We start from the raw sequence: 21,399 nt of genomic DNA, 5'->3' as shown, positions 1-21,399 counted from the left end.
TGAATGTGACAACATTTGTGACTCCACAGATTGATTACATTTGTGACCAGCATTTTACGCATTTGTGTCTTTCTTTACGTTTGTGAGTTGTGTTTTACGGTCAAATTGTGCAGATTAATGATCTGGCATCCAGATTTGGACATCTTCAGTTATCTTTAAAAAATATATTTGAAAATCCTATCTTTCTTTCCTCGTTGCTCTCATTCCTTTGCTAGCACCCTTTCCTCGCCTCCTTTACTAGTTCCCTTTTCTCCTTTCTTAGCCTACTTCCTTTCTCCCTTTCCTTCAATTCCTCCCCTCCTTAGCTTTCCTAGCTCCCTTTCCTTGTTTCCTTTCCTAGCACCATTTCCTTTCTTCTTTTCCTAACTCCCTTTCCTAGCAAAGGAGGAAATGAATCTATGAAAGGTGGAAAATAATTGGGTCTAGGAAAGGAAACAAGGAAAGGAAATGGGGGAAGCAACTCACAAATGTAATTAGTCACAAATATACTGAACAAAAATATAAATTGGACAACTTCAAAGATTTTAGTTCATATAAGGAAATCTGTCAATTGAAATAAATAAATAAAGTCCTAATCTATTGATTTCACATGACTGGGAATACAAATATGCATCTGTTGGTCACAAAAGAAATGTATGGGTGTGGATCAGAAAACCAGTCTGTATGTGGTGTGACCACCATTTGCCTCATGCAGCGTGACACATCTCCTTCGCAGAGAGCTGATCAGGATGTTGATTTGTTGCCTGTGGAATGCTGTCCCACTTATCTTCAATGGCTGTGTGAAGTTGCTGGATATTGTTGGGAACTGGAATACGCTGTCGTACACGTCGATCCACAGCATTCCAAACGTGCTCAATGGGTGACATGTCTGCTGTGCAGGCCATGGAAGAACTGGGACATTTTCAGCTAACATAAATTGTGTACAGATCCTTGCAACATGGGGCTTTGCGTTATCATGCTGAAGCATGAGGTGATGGCAGTGGATTAATGGCACAACAATGGGCCTCAGGCTCTCATCACGATATCTCTGTGCATTCAAATTTCCATTGATAAAATGCAATTGTGCTCGTTGTCTGTAGCTTATGCCTGCCTGCCCATACCATAACCCCATCGCCACCATGGCGCACTGTGTTCACAACGTTGACATCAGCAAACCCCTCACCCACACGACGCCATACACGTGATCTGCTGTTGTGAGGCCGGTTGGACGCCAAATTCTCTAAAACGATGTTGGAGGCGGCTTTTGGTAGAGAAATGAGCATTCAATTATCTGGCAACATCTCTGGTGGACATTACTGCAGTCGGCATGCCAATTGCACACTCCCTCAAAACGTGAGACATCTGTGGCATTGTGTTGTGCAGCAAAACTGCACATTTTAGTGGCCTTTTATTGTCCCCAGCACAAGGTGCACGTGTGTAATGATCATGCTGTTTAATCAGTTTCTTGATATGTCACACCTGTCAGGTGGATGGATTATCTTGGCAAAGGAGAAAGGCTCACTAACAGGGATATAAACAAATGTGTGCACACAATTTGAGAGACAGCTTTTTGTGCGTATGGAAAATGTCTGGGATCTTTTATTTCAACTCATGAAACATGGGACCAACACTTTACATGTTGCGTTTTATATTTTTGTTCAGTGTACATAAAATGCAGGTCACAAATGCTGTCCCATTTCAAAAATGTGCTCTTAATTCAACGAATGTATTTGCTAATCATCATTTGTTTTTTTGTTAACGATGACTCGTATGCTTTTAGATCATGACATATGTTTGTGAAACTACACGGGCATATTTACAGACTGGGATCTGTATTTGCAAATAATTTTTTGTTGTTGTGGTTTATGACTCACTACTCAACCACTTATAACAGGGGCCCAATATGTATGGAAAGTTTTGTTCAAATGGAAAAGGGATGCGATCAAAACAGGGATTGAAATCAAACGGAACGACCTGTCTTCCAGAAGAGAACGGCTCGGGGTGGATGTTGGCCATGTCATTCACTGATATTGTTGATGCCAAATGTAATATTCTATTACAACTCCGACCAGTGTCTCGATAAACAAAACGCCTCTGTCTTTGAAAAATGATCAAATCAATCACTTGCTTATTTAAGAAACACAAAGTACCTTGATACCCCTTTTTAGAACTGCTGTATATCATTTCAATGGGCAGCCTTGTCAGTTGTTGATACCTATGAGTAAGTCAACATCCAGTGCACTCTGTGTACAAGGCTTGATATGCTGTTGTGAAGATGTATTCTGGAACTGGAACTCGTGGTTGTAAGGATTACTGTTAGTCTATACAAGGATAATCTAGTATTGTAAGTGGCCAATACTAACTGGTCAGCACCTGTTTAAGAGTACCTATAATCCATTATTGTCAATATATCTCAGCGTCCATTTGTTTAGGATGTCACTGGTCCTTGTTTATATGATTGCATGGTACATGTCGCTGATGTGTGTGTTGTGTATTTTGCTATTTGTTTTAGTGCTTTCTGTGTGTTCAGCCTTCAGTAATTATGTTAGGCTAATGTTGCATTTCTGTACTCACTTTCTACGTAACACACTTCCAAATCCATTGGCATGATATGGTCCTATGGTCACCTCCTGAAGTGGTCTACTTGGTCAGTCACCATCCATTTGCCACACCAGTAGACATTTCTAGAAAGCAATATCTTTCTTATGTTCCATAACCAAATACATTAGGAGAGTAAATGTGTTTGATTTCCACTTTAATGAGGGTTTTCTCCTTAATTCCAGAGCCATCGCCTTGACAGGTTATTTCTTTGAACTTGAAAGCTGCAAATGATAAATTATTACATCTCAATTAGCTCTTCCTCCCTCCCTCAACTTTGCCCTCCACGCTAAATGTGAAGTAATTACTTGCAGTAGACTCTGAACAAGACGAGGGGAGATACATTTAAAAAAAGAGAAGGACCTTCTTGTGATTCTCATTTTAATATTGAATAAGAATAGATACTTTATTGTACTTATAGTTTTCATAGTTTTTTTTGCAGTAACAACTGTGCGATATGCCCCCCCCAACTCAACATGCATGTTACCGATATTTCACTGGCTACACATGGTTGTTAATGAAGAATGTAGTGGTGGTCTGTGTTTGGTGACAGTGTTGAGATGTTTCTCTGAAACGCTTCCCAGCCCTCTCAATCATAATTTTTCTGTCTCGTTTTTTTCTCCAATTTGTTTTAGAAAGCACATCTGTTGGACAACACAGAGAAGTTGGAAAGGTCATCTCGGAGGCTCGAAGCTGGCTACCAGATAGCAGTGGAAACCGGTATGCATTCTGTTTGGATGGGGGGGGGGGTGGTGTGACTGAGCGACAGCAAATTGTCTCGCTCGTACGTGAGGTGGATAGAGAGAGAGGAAAAAACTCCTTGACGACTGGTGACATTTTCACGAGCACATCAAAGGCTAGCAAGGGAGAGAGAGGTGTACAGGCGACAGAGCAGGCGCCGCTGCTCCTCGTTTGGCTCCTGGGAAAAACACACGCTCTTCTTCTCCCCTGCATCTGCGCGTGTGTGAGTTGTTTTTTTATAGCGGCAAAAAGACAGGGGTCTACTGAAATAAACAACATCAGCGTTTCCTCCACTAGTTCTTCATTTAGAGACCCAAATAAAGCACAATAAACGTCACTGAATACATGGCCATCTAGAACAGAAAGTCATGTGTTTTCCTCATTACCAAGGTTCGCTTTTTTATCTTTAAATATGGAGAAATTATCTCATTTGGATTTTAAATAGATTAAACCAGTTATTCGTTTTTTCTCCTCCTGACAGTCACAACATTATTGAGTCACAGTGTATTCCTTAGAGAGATATCAAAGCTCATTCTTGAAGTATCAACTGGCTTTCTGTGGCTTCCGCTGTAGTTTTGAAAAAGTTTGTTCATTTACACTATAATGGAGGAATGGCGCGCGTGTGACATCGACAGATTTAATCATTCACGTCGAGAAAGGGGTGCACAGACCACTGCCTTTTGATGTTCAGTAAGTAGAACTCACAAATTCATAAATACAATCTGCATTCTCTGCTTAAAAATGTTGTTTCATATGATTCTCTGATGATCTCCGAGACTTATATTATTCTTGTTTTCCTCGTGTTGAACTCTGTGGCAGACCCTATTTTGGTTCCATTCAGTTATGTATTTCAGTTGAATGGCTCTTTTTGATGGTTTGTCTAGTGCGTTGGTTGGTGTTAAAGAAATGGTCCGTGTTCTATACCTCCCGGGCCCATTACTTTCCACAGTAAGGGCTAGTCATGCGCCCTCTGAACCCTCATCTGCTCTGTTTGTAAGGCTAACTGAGAACAATGGTTGTTTATCCTGGTCCCACACACACTGCTCACTGCTCAGGTCTACACCAGCAGTGAGTTGTTTGGGGTTTGGTGGGGTGTGAGCCTTTGTCACCTCGTGTTTAATCTGTGACCCCCCCCTCACCCTCCTGTCGGCCCCGGCCCTCCGCTCAGATGCACAACCTGAAACGACAAATGCTCTGGGAGAACCAACGCTGAGAGGCAACAGCCGAATCACGTTGGGAACACTGTCAGACCACAGACAACAAACAATCTTAGAACTCAAATGTGTTGTGACCCCAGACGTGTGAGAAATGCAGTGTCTTCAAAAAGTATTCACACCCCTTGACTTTTTCAAAATGTTGTTGTGTTTACAGCCTGAATTAAACATTTATTAAATTGACATTTTGTGTCACTGGTCTACACACAATACTCCATAATGTCAAAGTGGAATTATGTTTTTAGAAATTAATCGAAAATGAAAAGCGGAAATGTCTTGAGTCAATAAGTATTCAAACTCTTTCTTATGGCAAACCTAAAAAAGTTCAGGAGTAAAAATGAGCTTACATAGCATGGAGTTTTGAATGACTATGTCATCTCTATACCCCACACATGCAATTATCTCTAAGGTCCCTCGGTCGAGCAGTGCATTTCAAACACAGATTGACCCACAAAGACCAGGAAGGTTTTCCAATGCCTCGCAAAGTGTAGATCAGTAACAATAATACAAAATAAAAAATATTCTAAAACAGGCATCCTGTTTGCATCAAAGCACTGAAGTAAAACTGCAAAAAAATGTGGCAAAGAAATGAACTTTAAGTCCTGAATAAAAAGCGTTATGTTTGGGGCAAATACAATACAACACATCACTGAGTACCACTCTTTATATTTTCAAGCATGATGGTGGCTGCATCATGTTATGGGTATGCTTGTCATCGGCAAGGACTGAGGAGTTCTTTAGAATAAAAAGAAACTGAATAGATCTAATCCTAGAGGAAAACCTGGTTCAGTCTGCTTTCCAACAGACACTGGGGGACAAATTCACCTTTCAGCAGGAAAATGACCTAAAACACAAGGCCAAATATACACTGGAGTTGCTTACCAAGAAGACATTGAATGTTCCTAAGTGGCCTAGTTGCAGTTTTGACTTAAATCGTCTTGAAAATCAATGGCAAGACTTGAAAATGGCTGTGGAGTGATGGTCAACAACGAACTTGACAGAGCTTGAAGAATTGTTCAAGTAATAATGTGCAAATATTGTACAATCCAGGTGTGCAAAGCTCTTAGAGACTTACTCAAAAAGACTCAGAGCTGTAATCCCTGCCAAAGGTGATTCTAACATGTATTGACCCAGGGGTGTGAATGCTTATGTACATGAGATATTTTTGTTTTTAATTTTCAATAAATTAGCAAAAAATGTGTAAACCTTGTTTTCACTTTGTCATTATGGGGTATTGTGTGTCAATTTTAATACATTTTTGAATTCAGGCTGTAACACAACAAAATGTGGATTAAGTCAATGGGTGTGAATACTTTCTGAAGGCACTGTGAACACAAACGTTGACTAGTGGTCATTCATCCCAGGTGGTTCATGAATTTATGTGGCCAACCAATGCTGCTTCAACAACCCGTACTGCATATTTACATCGGTAGACAATCACAGCACCACGAGAAGACATGAAATTCAGTGGGGCAATCCAGCTAATGGATATTTTTTGGGTTTTGTAGTCATTTTGTTTAATGTTTTTCATTGTATTTTAGTGTTGACAAAATTCACAGAAGATTTTTGAAAGGTTTTATTTTGTGCATGTTCTCAATTCACTTGTTTGGCCTAGCAAATGCCCCATTCAGTTATCTCGCTTTCAAACTAAAAGAGATAATGATACGAGTATGTACCGGGCTATTATTCATCGTTCTGAAGCATAAACATTTCTACATTTTTAAGATTGCTTAAAATGGATAAAGGATATGCTTTGAAATGTTGACTGTCGGGATGGATATTGTCTTAAAAGGGTTAAACAATAATAAATTGTGCGTTGTGTTTGTCCAATCAAAGACTTACTCTGGTCATAAATACGATGTTACACGAAACAAACTCTTATTAGGACGGACAATTAAAGCATCCTTAGTGAAAAACAGTTAGTGTAGCTATTTTACAATAATTCAAAGTCGCCCTCCAAATCCACACAATATATAATTATGCCCCATAAGTACTGTAATTGACCAATGGGGAGAAAAAAATATTTAAAGAATGTTTCTCTTTTCTTTCAAAGAGAGAGATACTGAACAAAGGCAGAAAAAAAAAGATGGAGCTCCAACTGCTGCTTGCCCCCCTTTACTTTGGCATCGATAACATTCCACTTAATGACCACAAATGAAAAAAGCCAGGGTACCATAAGGTCACTTTATAAAAAAGACGTCCTCTCAGTTCTTTGAAATGGTGAGTCTTCACAGAATATCATTTTAGAGAATTTATTTGAGCAGTGTGTTTTTTTTTTCTTCTTCTATTTCACACTCTCCAGTGTATTTTGGAAAGCGCAGGCTTGCCAAGAGCACTGAAAGCCCTTTGAGGGATATTGAAGGCTCTGTGGACATCCCAAGCTATTTACCACACACACCCTTAAGAACCAGCCTCTGTTTGTCTCATAAATAAAGTATAGAACTTCATTAGTGGAGGGCACAGACTTAAAAGGCGCGCATATGAACATGCAGACGGAGGGCTAGCCTGTTTAAAGACAGCCCTAAGTACAGGAGGAGGGCATGTAGTTAGCCAATTTAAACGCATTTGAATCAAGGGTGTCTGCAAGCCCAAAATGTGAGGAGGGTAGACTGACTCCAAATCAAAGAGGTCAGATTCTGAGGCGCAATTTGACTTTGTGAAGATGTGAGAGGGGTCTGATTGGACATGTTTAGAGATGGATGGCATGTCAGATTCCATTTTGTAGATGTACTGAAGTGCTCTCTCCCCTTGATTAGAATCAATTGGAGAGGTAGAGGGTAGAGTTAGTTTTGTTTGCTGAGGGGCAATTAATACAATACTGGCTTCCTTTGAAGTGCATACACTTACAGTATATCTGAACACTATACACACGTGCACACTGTACTCAATTGATTATTGACCTAAAATAATACTTTTTGGGAAAAAAAGAGATACAATCACTCTGTTTAAACTTAAGATGCTTATGGGAGTAATTTGTTTTGTTTAGCCTGTACCGGTGTATGTTTGTTACACCTGCATTGCTTGCTGTTTGGGGTTTTAGGCTGGGTTTCTGTACAGCACTTTGAGATATCAGCTGATGTAAGAAGGGCTATATAAATAAATTTGATGATGATGATGTTAGATGGCACACTTTTTAGTGTTTTGAAGTAATATTTTTTCCCATCTATGATATGACAGGCATATTATTGTACATGTATTGGATATTAATCATTAGAAAAAAACAGAGGCCTCTAATCTTGGCTCCACCAAAATGTCAACCCCCTTTTCCTCTTTTAAAGCTCAGCAGTCGAAAACAAAGCAAAGCAACTGAAACAAACCACAAAGTGGGCAAAACGAATAAAAGAGAAACTCTAGGGGCCAGCGATGAGGCCGAGATCGCTCATCAGCTCGCGGCCCCGGTGTCGGGGCTCTGATCGATGGGGGAAAATGAAATCAGCTCATTAGGGATTGATTTCAGCCCTGTTTAGATAACCAGAGAGGGTCGAGGCCCGGCCCCTGGTGGCCCCTCGGCAGCCCAAAGTTCACTCTGTGCCAGGCAGAGAGCAGCACCGCAGGCCATCAACTTTATTAGCACTGAGATAAGCTGATTAGACCTTGTCAATCAAAGGTGCCAATGACTCAATCGACAGCCTTTCTTTTTCACCCTTTTCTTCCCCTCTCTCTCTCCCTCCCACTCTCAATCTCCCTCGCTTTTTATGATAAATCATTGAAGCGACCAACAAAGCAGTAGGCAGACATCGTGGGCTAAGCTAAGCAGCCCTGCAGTTGTCACCAAGGCAGACGTGCAGGGACCCTGTGATGATGTGACAACTGTATTACAGATTAGATCAATTTGTTTTAGAGCAGTTTGATTTCCAACTGCAGCGGTATTAAAAGTCGAGGGGAGGAGAGGGAGGGAGAGAGCATTGATTGTCGTCATCGAACATGACTCCAGCGGCAGAGCACAGGGTGTTGGGGACACAGATAACTAAATAGATAAATGATGGGGTGGAGAAATAAATAAATATGTTTTGTAAACATAAAAAAAGTCCTCGGCGCTCGTTTGAAGCAAAGCATGGCTTTGAGACTTGCTGTGAGTCCATGGGTGCTGGAGTGTCTCAGTAACATGGCTCACGCTTGTCCCCGGCTTGCACGATCTCCCCCCTCCATCTTAGCCCTTTCTTTCTCTGTTTCTCTTCTCACTCTCTTAATTTCTCCCCGTTCTGTCTTAAGATCAGACTTTATCATTCTTTTGGTGTTTAGCCACCAAAGTGATGCTTGCACTTCAAATCCTTTTTGGCTTAACACTTAGCAAATGACATAACAAGCTATATTTAGCAATACCCAGAAATATTTTTTAGGAACTGGCTTTCAACGTTGAATTTTCTTTTCTTGTTCTCTTTTTATGAGACAACACATTTATAACTAATGTTGACGGGTTTTGTGCTATTTGGTAACAGAGGACAAAATCTAACAAAAAAAATCAAACTATCTGTCAATACTATTTAGCATCATTGTATCAAATCCAGCTACATTGGGTCTCGGGCAAAGAGGGAAAAAAGGTAATATTCTGCTAACTGGTATCATTTGTTATTTATCAGAGAATCTAGTTAGTCACAAAATAGTATACTTAAGTCTAATATTCTCTATCCTCATAATGTTCATAATAGTGAAACGAATCTGTTCATCTGTTGATTTCAATTTGAATAGCTTACATTGTGGTGTTGTTTACATGGTCCTCTTTGTCATTGTTTGAAGGAAGTTTAGTTTATCAGGATCCCCATTAGCTACTGCAAATGCAGCAGCTACTCTTCCTGGGGTCCACATAAAACATAAAAATGCATGACAGAGTACAGAACAGTTATAGACAAGAACAGCAAAAGATGTTACAGAAAAATACAAAGTAATACATTGTCAAGACACCAAGAAACTATTTACACGCTATTCATATATGCATATTCATATATCTACAGTACAGTTATATTACATCTTTATAAAGAGGAGAGGCGCTGTGATACAATGTTTTTTAATAAAAAAAAAAAATAATGTTTTAAAGCTAAATTAACAATAAAGTGCTTCACCTGGTCTAGGGTGGGGTAGTTTTTGTATTTACAAAATGTATTAAGACTAAATATTTAGCGTGTCACATCCAGATAATAGAGCGATGTTTATCCAAGAAGTAGTGAATTGATTAATACAATGCATTTAGATCATTTACACATACGATGTGCCGTCTATGTTGAGATATACCCATTATAGATCCCTTTCTTAGGAGTGCAGGCTCCATCTCCACTTCTGCTTCAGCTTATTCATTCTGTGGCACAGTGTCATTTTAATATTTCAGTATGTTCTTATTCATTTGTCTTTTATAAGGACAGTTTGCTAAAGTGGATTTCCTCGAGGTATAGCATATGCAATAACTTTAGTTTTTTGTAGTCTGATAAAATCTGAATGCTGTGGCGTTTCAAAAAGAATAGGAAGTTATTTGATAATTGTTTGATTCATGGCGCTGAGAGATGGGATTAAAATATTTCACAGCTTGAGTTTGCAGTTAGGCAGAAAGGAGGCCTTTTTTATTAAATATTTTTTAAGGGGGAAATGTATTTGTCTTTTGTCTCAAGGAAAGAAATTCTAAGAAATATAGACGGAATATAGCCCGGAACTGTATTTCCGACATATATACGCCTTAACGTATAGCCTAACATTTTGCTTTCAGTAAATCTACCCACGGTAAGCTGTTTATCGGTAAACCCCCCCGGCGGATGAAAGGCCTCGTAATAATGATTTTTTTTCTCTCCTAATCGGGCCTTGTCAGCGAGGCGTCTTATCGTGGAGAGGAAAATGACACCGATCCTATCGAGAGCCCGAGTCCGAGTCGGAGGCGTGTGTTCCACCCCCCTTCCCCCCAATCATGGCCGGCCATGGCCTCGCCATATCTAGCGCTGCCACAAACGGCGAGCGCCGCTTTTTTCTTGTGGACTTCAAAAACGACGCGAGTCATTAAAATTGCACCCGCGTTTGGCTGCGGGTGTCAGCCGCTCCAGAGCGAAAATGCGATGTGGGAAGAGGAGACTCGCTAAATGTGCTAATTCCTGCCTCACATGTTTACGGCTTAATTTTAATCGGTTTGAGGGAGGAGAAGGGGAGGAAAACTTTTTTTTTTGGTGGGGGGGGGCCAATGAGAACCTCACATTGAAATAAATCGTCATTATCTTTGACACCCTAGGACTCAGCTGTTCCAAGGATTTAGGGGTCCACTGGCAACAGTGTGTATTGTGGCACACAAAAAGTGTTTACGCTTGAACTGTGGTAGCTAAGGTGCAATCGCTGGTTTCAGCCTGCACAGACAAAGGCCCGACTCGACACAATGGCCAGCCAGCATACAGACCCCTCAATGCAAGAGCTCAACCAACAGACTTGAGTGTGTGTGGGGTTCATCTGTGTGTTTGCTTGTCTGTCTGTCTGTAGGTCCGCAGGTGTTTTTCGCAAGAATCCGACTTGCGACGTTAGCTCAAGTTAAATGGACTCGTCGAGGCGGCCATATAAGAATGAAGCTAGGGAGACGTTTGTGAGAAATGAAAGTGACCAGTCGTCATTCGTAGCTTATCCAGAATTCAGGAGTGAACAGAATACTTCCTGCTCCAGTTAAGTTCCATTATTATTGCTAGCATAGCATCCTGTTAGCAGCCCATTTAGTCTGCACGGTGGATGCTAACAAGGATCAACGGTGTTAAGAGAAAGCGGTGGATCTAGAGTAATTAGACTTTTTAGTAGAATGATAAGCTTCAACAAAGAGCAGGAGTCTTAAAGTAATGATTAGCCTATGAAGCTTAGACTGGAAGGAAAGACCTCTGAGCATTTCTTCTTCTTAGTGCAGAAGGCAACATTACCAAAAGAAGGATAAAACCCGCGGAAGGTCAACAAATCATCCATTGGACTGATGTAAACATGAATACATTGAGAGGCAGTTTAATAATACAACAATGTATAAAGACCCATTCTGATCAATGTTTAATTCAGCGTTGTCATTCATTATTATGTTGATATAAATGATGCACAAGGCCACTTAAACAAAACAAATATTTATGAGAAAAAAAACTAAGTACTCATATTACACTTTACAATGAGTAATTGTTGGTAAACATGTTGATTTTATAGTAATACCTGTTCATAATGAAGCCTTATCTCACATTAAAAAAAGCACATTTAAAAAGGTAGACATTTTATTTCAAACCAGCTTCTTTTCTGTTCTTTCGAGGTTACAACCACTATAAAGATACCCCCCCACCTCCCTGTACGCACAGCAGAAAGTGCAGCACTGACCTCGGAGTGACACACAGAGAGAGGAAGAGAGAGGGCTCAGAAAAGGGATGAGCGGGATTGCGTTAAAATGAACCGTTTCAGAAGGAAATGGGAGACAAAAGCGAGGACTCTGGGCCCCCATGGGCGCTTTAAAGAGCTCCTACATCTGAGGCACTGAAATATTTTAAAAAAAATTAAAAAAAAGAGAAGGGGGGGAAAGAAGTGAAATTAAGTAAAGGAGAGGCAGAGAGGGAGAAGTGTGCCACCTCGTCAATACTAGTCCTCTGATGACAATGACACGTTGATGACAGACAATTGATGCCAGTGAAAAGAGTATGAAATATGTTTTTTTAAAGTGCTATGCATGGGGAGTGAGATACAATGCGATCAGATTATTTACACCTGTTATTTTATGTATTGATTAATTCAATATACACCAATTAGCATCTTGCCCTCCGACCCCTTTACTCCTGTGGGTCAGTGGAGAGCATCTTCTATGATATGGAACCAACAAGCTTTACTTTAGTGTAGTAGGTTTGACGTGTGTTTTATTATATGTGAAGGCTAGTGTAGAATGCAGTCACGTAACAGAGACCAGGCCTAAACGCTGTTATTAGCCCCTCTCCACCTATACCCTCACACACACACCCGCACACACACACACACAAACCGATACACACACATACACACCCACACACGTACAAATACTTTAAACACATTAACCCTCAGAAACACATGATTAGGCATCGCCGTCTGTCCCCTCTGTTTGCTCTCCTCCTGGTCGCCCTGAGGAGCGGGTCCCCACGCTTCCCCCCTCGGCCCCTCAAAAGAGCTTCCTCCTCGGCCACCCGATGCCCACGGACAGGGCGCCCGCGCGTTTAGGACGCCCGGGGAACATGAAACGGCCCAGCCCGGGATGTCAGCTGGTCGCCCCATCTGCCAATCAGTGGGACAGCAAGGCTTTTGTCTGGGGGGGGGTTATGGAGACAAGTAGGGTGGGGATGGGAGGTGGAGGGCGGGTTGACGTTGAAGTGCAAACAGCCACCACCACCGTGTGTCTAGCTGAGATAGGGATAGTAAGATAGTGCTGGAAACTAGACACACAATAGGTTATGACTAGTGTGGGTAGTTGTTTTGTTGTTGTTTGCGACACTGCCAAATTCTTGGAATGGAACTGCGTTCTATTGTCAATATGACTGTTGGTTTCTGGCCCATGCACACGGTGTGAAGAACAGCAGAATGTCACCTGCTATAGCTGTGATAAGTACACCAGCAAACGTTTTCCAGTTTGGATACTCCGTTCTTTGTCGTAATGTGAATTTGAATGACAATGCAGTACAGTTTTTGAGGGACATAGATGTGTGAAAAAGATTGTCCTACCGAATAGAGTAGCTTAATTCGTCTCAATCAAAATGTGACTTTCCTTTTTTATGTAAATCACAGTTGGCACTCGTCTGAAATGAATTTCAAGCTGCAGAACTTCAGTCTGGTCTTTCCGTCCTCCCGTTAAAGAACATAACCTTGGCAGTACAAACAGTTTGACTCCCGTAGTAACGAACATACCTTGTGTGTGTGAGTGGATGGGTGGCTGGCCCTGCACGGGAGGGTTTTTCCATGTGCATTCTGCTGTACGGCAGATAGGCCGCGCCCTTGAGCCACCGTAGGAGGTTCTGTAAGCCCGGGTTTTGGGTTCTTCTCAGTCTGCAGAAGGTAACAGCGGGGCCTCTACACACACAGGCGTGCTGTGTTAAAGTATTTGGGCTGAAAATACTTCCTGAAAAGAGACAAGCGGCAACTCACAAGAACTGGTTATGTATTTATCACTGAGTTTTTTTTGTTTGTTTTTGTTGTCATGCTTTCTGAGAAAATCTGTTTGTTTGTGTGTTTTCTGTTCGCCGTCAGCTATATTGCCCTCAGTTAAATTCCATGATTTTTCCAGTGTGTTGTCAAGCTCGTCTTGTAATTATTTTAGTCAAATCAGGATGGTACATAGAAAGAATGAACAATGAAGTCTTTCCTCACATTTCTCAGTCCCAATATACAATGTAAGCCGTGTAGGCTTGGTGAACTGTGTTCAAACTCCTTCTCCTGTTAGGAGAGCTCTGGTTGGGTCTACGTAAGGACTGAAATATCCCAACATAAGCCCCTGATTTCCAACAACTGTAGAATGGCAGTGTTTATATAGCCTAACGTTAAGAAATGTAATGTGCAGTACAATGGCGGTTGAGCAACTTTGTTTACAAGTCAGGTGTGATGCGGCGTTGAGATTGATTTCTTTTCACTCACCGAGAACAGTTGTAGCGTTTCTTGGCCTCGTTCTCTAGCAACCATTTTTTTTTTTATTAACACATCAAACGATACCTGAATATAATGTCCTTAATGCATGAAAGTGTTTTTAGGCGTTTATGCAACACAATTAAAGAATACAAGTACAAGATAATGCCAGTAAATATTAAGTTAATCAGGTGATGCTCAATATTTCAAGACTGTTTTCCCTGACCTCTCCCCTCGTTAATAGCTTTGGGGAAAACATGTTCGCTTAATTTGAAAACACTATTGAAAGGCTCCCTCCGCTCGGTAGGAGCGTGTTGACTTGGATTGTTGTCCTTGTGCTTTGTCAGATATGTTCATGGAACTCATTTTAATACAGCCCTTAACCTTTGTCTTTTCAGTCAGACATACCAGACATCTATCGATCCCAGAACTTGTCGTCATTGTGCCGGGCTAGATTACTCTTTTTCTGTTTGGGATCATAGCATTGAACTCATATCGCTAAATAAGAATGAGTTAATTAATACACTGTTTTCAATGGGGTTTTTTGTGTGTTTTTTTTACCGTAAGACTCTCAGAAGCTGTTGAGAAGGTCAGTTCACTCAATAGTACAGCTAACGAAGTTGAAACTTCCTGTATAGGATATTCACCCTCTAGTGATAACATTTTATATAGGCATCTTTCAATCATTGGTCATCATAGGCATTCAGTCATACACAGGATTTATCACGTTGACATTGAATAAAATGTTTTATCGCATGCTTTTAGTAAGATTTTGTGTAATTCTTATCAGCTTGCTATATAGACTAATGGCTGAAAGAAAGGTGGAAGCCTCATTGTGACCGCTTACTTAATGCATACAATAATCGTTAGTGTTTCTGAATTCAGACATATGGACTTAATGCAAATGTGGGCGACGAGAAGGGGGAGGTGTGAGGTAGTGTTTTTCTTTAGAATAATTATATGCCAGGGTCCCTTCTTTAATGCATTGGTAAGCTCTGTTGCTGAACACACACACACACACACACACACACACACACACACACACACACACACACACACACACACACACACACACACACACACACACACACACACACAAGGACAGGTGACGGTTAAGATCTTACACATATGGAGATGCTGTGTGTTGTTCTGGTGGTGTTTTGAACGTATGTCTGCTCCCCAGTCTGACAGGTTCACCCTCCTCTCCAGGGGACGCCTTCACTTGTAATTTCCACAGTGACACTGAAATGGCGGCGGCAACAATGACTTCGCCGTCATAACTGTATCTAAAGGTAACTTAACATGCTTAGATATAGGAACTTGATCTGTGATGTAAATACATTTCAGTATATTTTTCTGGAGGGGTTCATTCTCCTGGTGATATTGTCGTGATTTTATTCCTTCTCAGTTATAGGTAATGTTCTAGAAAAATAAGAAAATAAGATGTTACCCGTCATTGCATGGTAAGGAATGGCGTAATTGACAATCAATTTGACTTATCAGGCTTCCGATAAACTTTGCCAATGGAAGTTCAATAGCGGTTCAAAAGACCTCAGGAGGTAAGAGCTCTCATCGAGGACATTTATATATATATATAGAAAAAAAGACTTCCGTAAAGACTATAAACATGTGCTCGTTTTGCCTTTGTATCTCAGCCTGAACCATAGAAATCTGCTGAGACCCAAGTGCTCACATTTACTTGGTCCGTAGGGAGGCCTTGTGTGTACGTATCCACATCGGAAATGGCAACACTGCAGCCTCTGCCTCTCCCGTCTGCAATGGACAGCTTGTTTTAAACCGGTTTGAAATGTCAGCGTAAAACACAACTCAAAGGGAGCCAGTGCAACCTGTTGGAAGGTGGCCTGTTACAAGCCAATGCAATATTTCAATCTGGACAACCACATCCACGTTTCAGTCAAGCCAAGTAAGATGGCGTGCTTTTCTGCAACTTCATTTGTCTATGGCCGTTAATGTTCTATAGAAGTTCTGCAATACGTTGCAGGTTTGATTAGAATTCAGAGCGGATCCTCTCTAACACCCCTGTAAACCAGCGTTTCCCAAACTCTGTCCCCGGGACCCCAGGGGGTGCACGTTTTGGTTTTTGCCGTAACACTACACAGCCGATTCAAATGACCAAAGCTTGATGATTAGTTGATTATTTGAATCAGCTGTGTAGTGCTATGGAAAAAAACTAAACGTGTTTTGGGAAACCCTGCCGTAAACACTCAAATGGGCATCGTTTCTTAATGCCCATTGCGATGTTCACCTATCCTGTTTCTTTCATGAGGGGTGAATCTGGGCCAAGGCTGTTTTTTTAAACACAATGACAGAGGGGGAGGGGGGGGGGGGGGTGTAGTGACCGGGCCAGGCATCCTGGGCCACCTGGATTTAATCGGGCCAAAGAAGAGGCCCATGTCCGTCTGGGGGCCCAGTCTCCTGTCCACACATGGCTGCAGATCGACGAACAGAAGGTGTCTCCTCAGAACTCACACCTGAGCTCGCTCCCAGCCTGGGACTGGCCTAACTTTTCCCTCCCTCCATCCAACCATCCATCCCCTCATCCACTGTCCTCAGCATTATCACCTCTGTCAAGCCCTATCACCCCCCCCCTTCTCTCTCTCCATTTCTACCTCCATGCCTCTCTCCTCTCTCTATGGCCATGACCTGATCTACTTTTATCTTTCTCTCCGGACCCCTTTGATGTCTGCCACTTTACCCCGTCCACAGATCATGTGTACGTTTTACAAACAGCCTCTCACTTCATGCTTAGTGTGTTGATGTATATACATTTCAAAACACAGATATTTAGTAAATGGTCACTGGACTTTCTCAGCCCACTGTATGTAACCAGATTGACTATGACTAAGGTTGAGTGTGCATTCCACTGTGGTATATGTACTGTATGTCTTGTTCGCAGTCGACGGCGATTTCCACTTTCTTTCGTTGATGGTTTTCATGAGTATCTCGACTCAAGTAATTGTTTATTGGTTGCGTACAGATTTGCAAATGTTGTCGCAGGTGCCGCAAGATGCTTGTGTTTCTAGCTCCGACCATGCCGTAATAATACCTAACAATACAAAACAATAAGCACATAATCCAAAAATGAAGAAATATCAGATCGAGCAATGTCAAAGTCCGGAATATAAATATACACTCAGTTGCCAGTTTATTAGGTACACCATCCCGTTCACGAAAATCAATCGCTCCTGCACAGACAGTAAGTCACGTGGCTGTGGCTTGCTATATTAAGCAGGCAAAACAGGCATTCAGTTACTGTTCGATTGAATGTTAGAATGGGCAAAACGAGTGATCTAAGCGACTTTGAGTGTGGTATGATCGTCGGTGCCAGGCACGCCCGATCCAGTATCTCAGAAACGGCCACCCTCCTGGGCTTTTCACGCACAACAGTGTCTAAGGTTTCCTAAGAATGGTGCTACAAACAAAAAACATCCAGTCAGCGGCAGTCCTTTGGGCGAAAACAGCTCGTTGATGAGAGAGGTCGAAGGAGAATGGCAAGAATCGTGCAAGCTAACAAGCGGGCCACAAACAGGCAAATAACGGCGCAGTACAACAGTTCCACGGCATCTCGGAACACACAACTTGTCCATCCTTGTCATAGGCTATGGCAGCAGACGACCACATCGGGTCCCACTGTGATCAGCTAAAAACAAGAAGCGGGCACGTGATCATCGACACTGGACAATTGAAAAGTTGAAAAACATTGCCTGGTCTAACGAATCCCGGTTCCTGTTGCGTCATGCTGATGGCAGAGTCAGGATTTGGAGTAAACCGCATGGGTCCATGGCCCCATCCTGCCTGGTGTCAACGGTACAGGCTGGTGGTGTAATAGTGTGGGGAATGTTCTCCTGGCATACGTTAGGTCCCTTGATACAAATTGAGCAACGTTTCCATGCCCTGAACCATTCAGGCTGTTCTGGAGGCAAAGGGGGGTCCAACCTCGTACTACACTGAACAAAAATATAAATGTAACGTGCAACAATTTCAAAGATTTTACAGAGTTATAGTTCATATAAGGAAATCAGTCAGTTTGAATTTATTCCGTAGGCACTAATATATGGATTTCATATGTCTGGGAATACCGATGTGCGTCTGTTGGTCACAGATACCTTAACAAAAAAGGTAGGGGCCTGGATCAGAAAACCAGTCAGTATCTGGTGAGACCACCATTTGCCTCATGCGGCGAGACACACCTCTTTAGCATAGAGTTGATCAGGCTGTTGATTGTGGCCTGTGGAATGTTGGCCCACTCCTCTTCAATGGCTGTGCATGCAAAGTTGCTGGATATTGGCGGGAACTGGAACATGCTGTCATACGTGTTGATCCAAAGCATGCCAAACATGCTCAATGGAAGAACAGGGACATTTTCAGCTTCCATGAATTGTGTACAGACCCTTGCGACATGGGGCCGCAAGGGCACAACAATGGACCTCAGGATGTCATCACGGTATCTCTGTGCAGTCAAGTTACCATTGATACAATGCAATTGTGTTCGTTATCTGTAGCTTATGCCTGCCCATAACATAACCCCACCGCCACCATGGGGCACTCTGTTCACAACGTTGACATCAGCAAACCACTCCCCCACACGATGCCATATACACTGTCTGCTTTCTGCCCAGTACAGTTGAAACCGGGTTTCATCCATGAAGAGCACACTTCTCCAGTGGCCATCGAAGATGAGCATTTACCCACTGAAGTCAGTTACGACGACAAACTGCAGTCAGGTCAAGACCCTGGTGAGGACAACAAGCACGCAGATGAGCTTCCCTGAGACGATTTCTGACAGAAATTCTTTGTTTGTGCAAACCCACAGTTTCATCAGCTGTCCAGGTGGCTGGTCTCAGATGCCTGCACGCAAAGAAGTCAAATAAGGAGGTCCTGGGCTGGCGTGGTTATACATGGTCGGCAGTTGTGAGGCCGGTTAGACGTACTGCCAAATTCTCTAAAATGACGTTGGAGGCTGCTTATGGTAGAGAAATGACCATTCAATTCTCTGGCAACAGTGGACATTCCTGCAGTAATCATGCCAATTGCACGCTCCCTCAAAATTTGAGACATCTGTGGCATTGTGTTGTCTGACAAAACTGCACATTTTAGAGTGGCCTTTTATTGCACCTGCGTAATGATCATGCTGTTTAATCAGCTTTTTTATATGCCACACCTGTCAGGTGGATGGATTATCTTGACAAAGGAGAAATGCTCACTAACAGGGATGTAAAGAAATTGGTGCACCCAATTTGAGAGAGAAGCTTTTTGTGTTTTATGGAAAATTTCTGGGATATTTTACTTCAGCTCATGAAACATGGGACCAACACTTTACATGTTGTGTTTGTATTTTTGGTCAGTAAAGATAATAATGAACTAGCCACTGAGTGTATATAATGGTGTGTATGGACAGTATAGGAAAGGTTTGTACAGCAGTAGGTATGTAGGATGAGCCATTAATACAGTATACTTAAGTGGGTAAAACAACATGTAAACATTATTAAAGTGACCAGTAACAACTAACAGTGACTAAGGCTCACGGCATCTCTTGACTTAATTCCTTGAAAAGAATGTCAGTTTTTGTTGTTGAGGAAACATGTTTTTGGCTGTCTGTTGGCATTTATTTTATCTTGAAGTGACAGTTTTTCAAGGTGAGAAGCCACGGAAGCAGTATAGAGCAGTATACAACCAGCTGACTGTGTGTGTATTAGAAGAGTTTGACCGATTTGGATTTTTCAAGGCCGATACGGATTATTGGAGGACCAAAAAAAGCCGATACCTATTAATCTATTTATTTATTTATTTATATGTGTGATAATGACAATTACAACAATACTGTATGAACACTTTTATTTTAACTTAATTTAATACATAAATAAAATCAATTTAGTCTCAAATAAATAATGAAACATGTTCAATTTGGTTTAAATATTGCAAAAAACACAGTGGTGGAGAAGAAAGTATAAGTGCGATATGTGCCATGTAAGAAAGCTAACGTTTAAGTTCCTTGCTCAGAACATGAGAACATATGAAAGCTGGTGGTTCCTTTTAACATGAGTCTTCAATATTCCCAGTTTAGAAGTTTCATGTTGTTGTTACTATAGGACTCTTTCTCTCTATACCCTTTGTATTTAATTTACCTTTGACTATTGGATGTTCTTATAGGCACTATAGTATTGCCAGCCTAATCTCGGGAGTTGATAGGCTTGAAGTCAGAAACAGCGCTGTGCTTCAAGCATTGTGAAGAGCTGCTGGCAAACGCAGGAAAGTGCTGTTTGAATGAATGCTTACGAGCCTGCTGCTGCCTACCACAGCTCAGTCAGACTGCTCTATCAAATATCAAATCATAGACTTAATTATAATATAATAAACACACAGAAATACGAGCCTTAGGTCATTAATATGGTCGAATCCAGAAATTATCATTTCGAAAACAAAACGTTTATTCTTTCAGTGAAATACAGAACCGTTCCGTATGTTCTAACGGATGCCATCCCTAAGTCTAAATATTGCTGTTACATTGTACAACCTTCAATGTTATGTCAGAATTATATACAATTCTGGCTAATTAATTACGGTCTTTGTTAGGAAGTAATAGTCTTCACACAGTTTGCAACGAGCCAGGTGGGCCAAATTTCTGCATATACCCTGACTCTGCTTGCACAGAACACAAGGGAAGTGAGACAATTTCCCTCGTTAATATTGCTTGCTAACATGAATTTCTTTTAAATAAATATGCGGGTTTAAAAAAAATATACTTGTGTATTGATTTTAAGAAAGGCATTGATGTTCATGGTTAGGTACATTGGTGCAACCACAGTGCTTTTTTCACGAATGTGCTTATTAAATCATCACCCGGTTGGCGAAGTCGGCTGTGATTCGATGAGAAATTAACAGGCACCGCATTGATTATATGCAAAGCAGGACACGCTAGATAAACTAGTAATATCATCAACCATGTGTAGTTAACAAGTGATTATGTTAAGATTGATTGATTGTTTTTTTATAAGATAAGTGTAATGCTAGCTAGCTACTTACCTTTTGTTCCTTGCTGCACTCGTGTAACAGGTGGTCAGCCTGCCACGCAGTCTCCTCGTGGAGTGCAATGTAATCGGCCATAATCAGTGTCCAAAAATGACGATTACAGATTTGTTATGAAAACTTGAAATCGGCCCTAATGAATCGGCCATGTTGTGTTTTGGATGTGTTTATCTGAGCTATCACACTTGATAAGTTTACACATTGTGTTTGATGGGATTAGATAGCTGTTAGACATCTAATTGCAATTTTGTTACTGAATGACTTG

At 41.4% G+C, this 21,399-nt stretch overlaps 1 protein-coding gene across 6 annotated transcripts in view; it reads left to right on the top strand.

The window, feature by feature from the left end:
- The window catches only part of LOC106589328 (vesicle transport through interaction with t-SNAREs homolog 1A-like), a 171,878-nt gene that overhangs the window by 59,332 nt on the left and 91,147 nt on the right, over positions 1-21,399 (top strand). For all 6 annotated transcript variants that reach the window (XM_014179170.2, XM_014179168.2, XM_014179171.2 and 3 more), the window contains one exon: positions 3,213-3,297. In XM_014179170.2, coding sequence (XP_014034645.2) covers positions 3,213-3,297 — 85 coding nt within the window. The remainder of the gene's footprint in view (positions 1-3,212; positions 3,298-21,399) is intronic.

The sequence above is a fragment of the Salmo salar genome, chromosome ssa28 (genome assembly GCF_905237065.1).
Source record: "Salmo salar chromosome ssa28, Ssal_v3.1, whole genome shotgun sequence".
NCBI lineage: Eukaryota > Metazoa > Chordata > Actinopteri > Salmoniformes > Salmonidae > Salmo > Salmo salar.
This window is presented reverse-complemented; position numbering and strand designations above follow the sequence as displayed.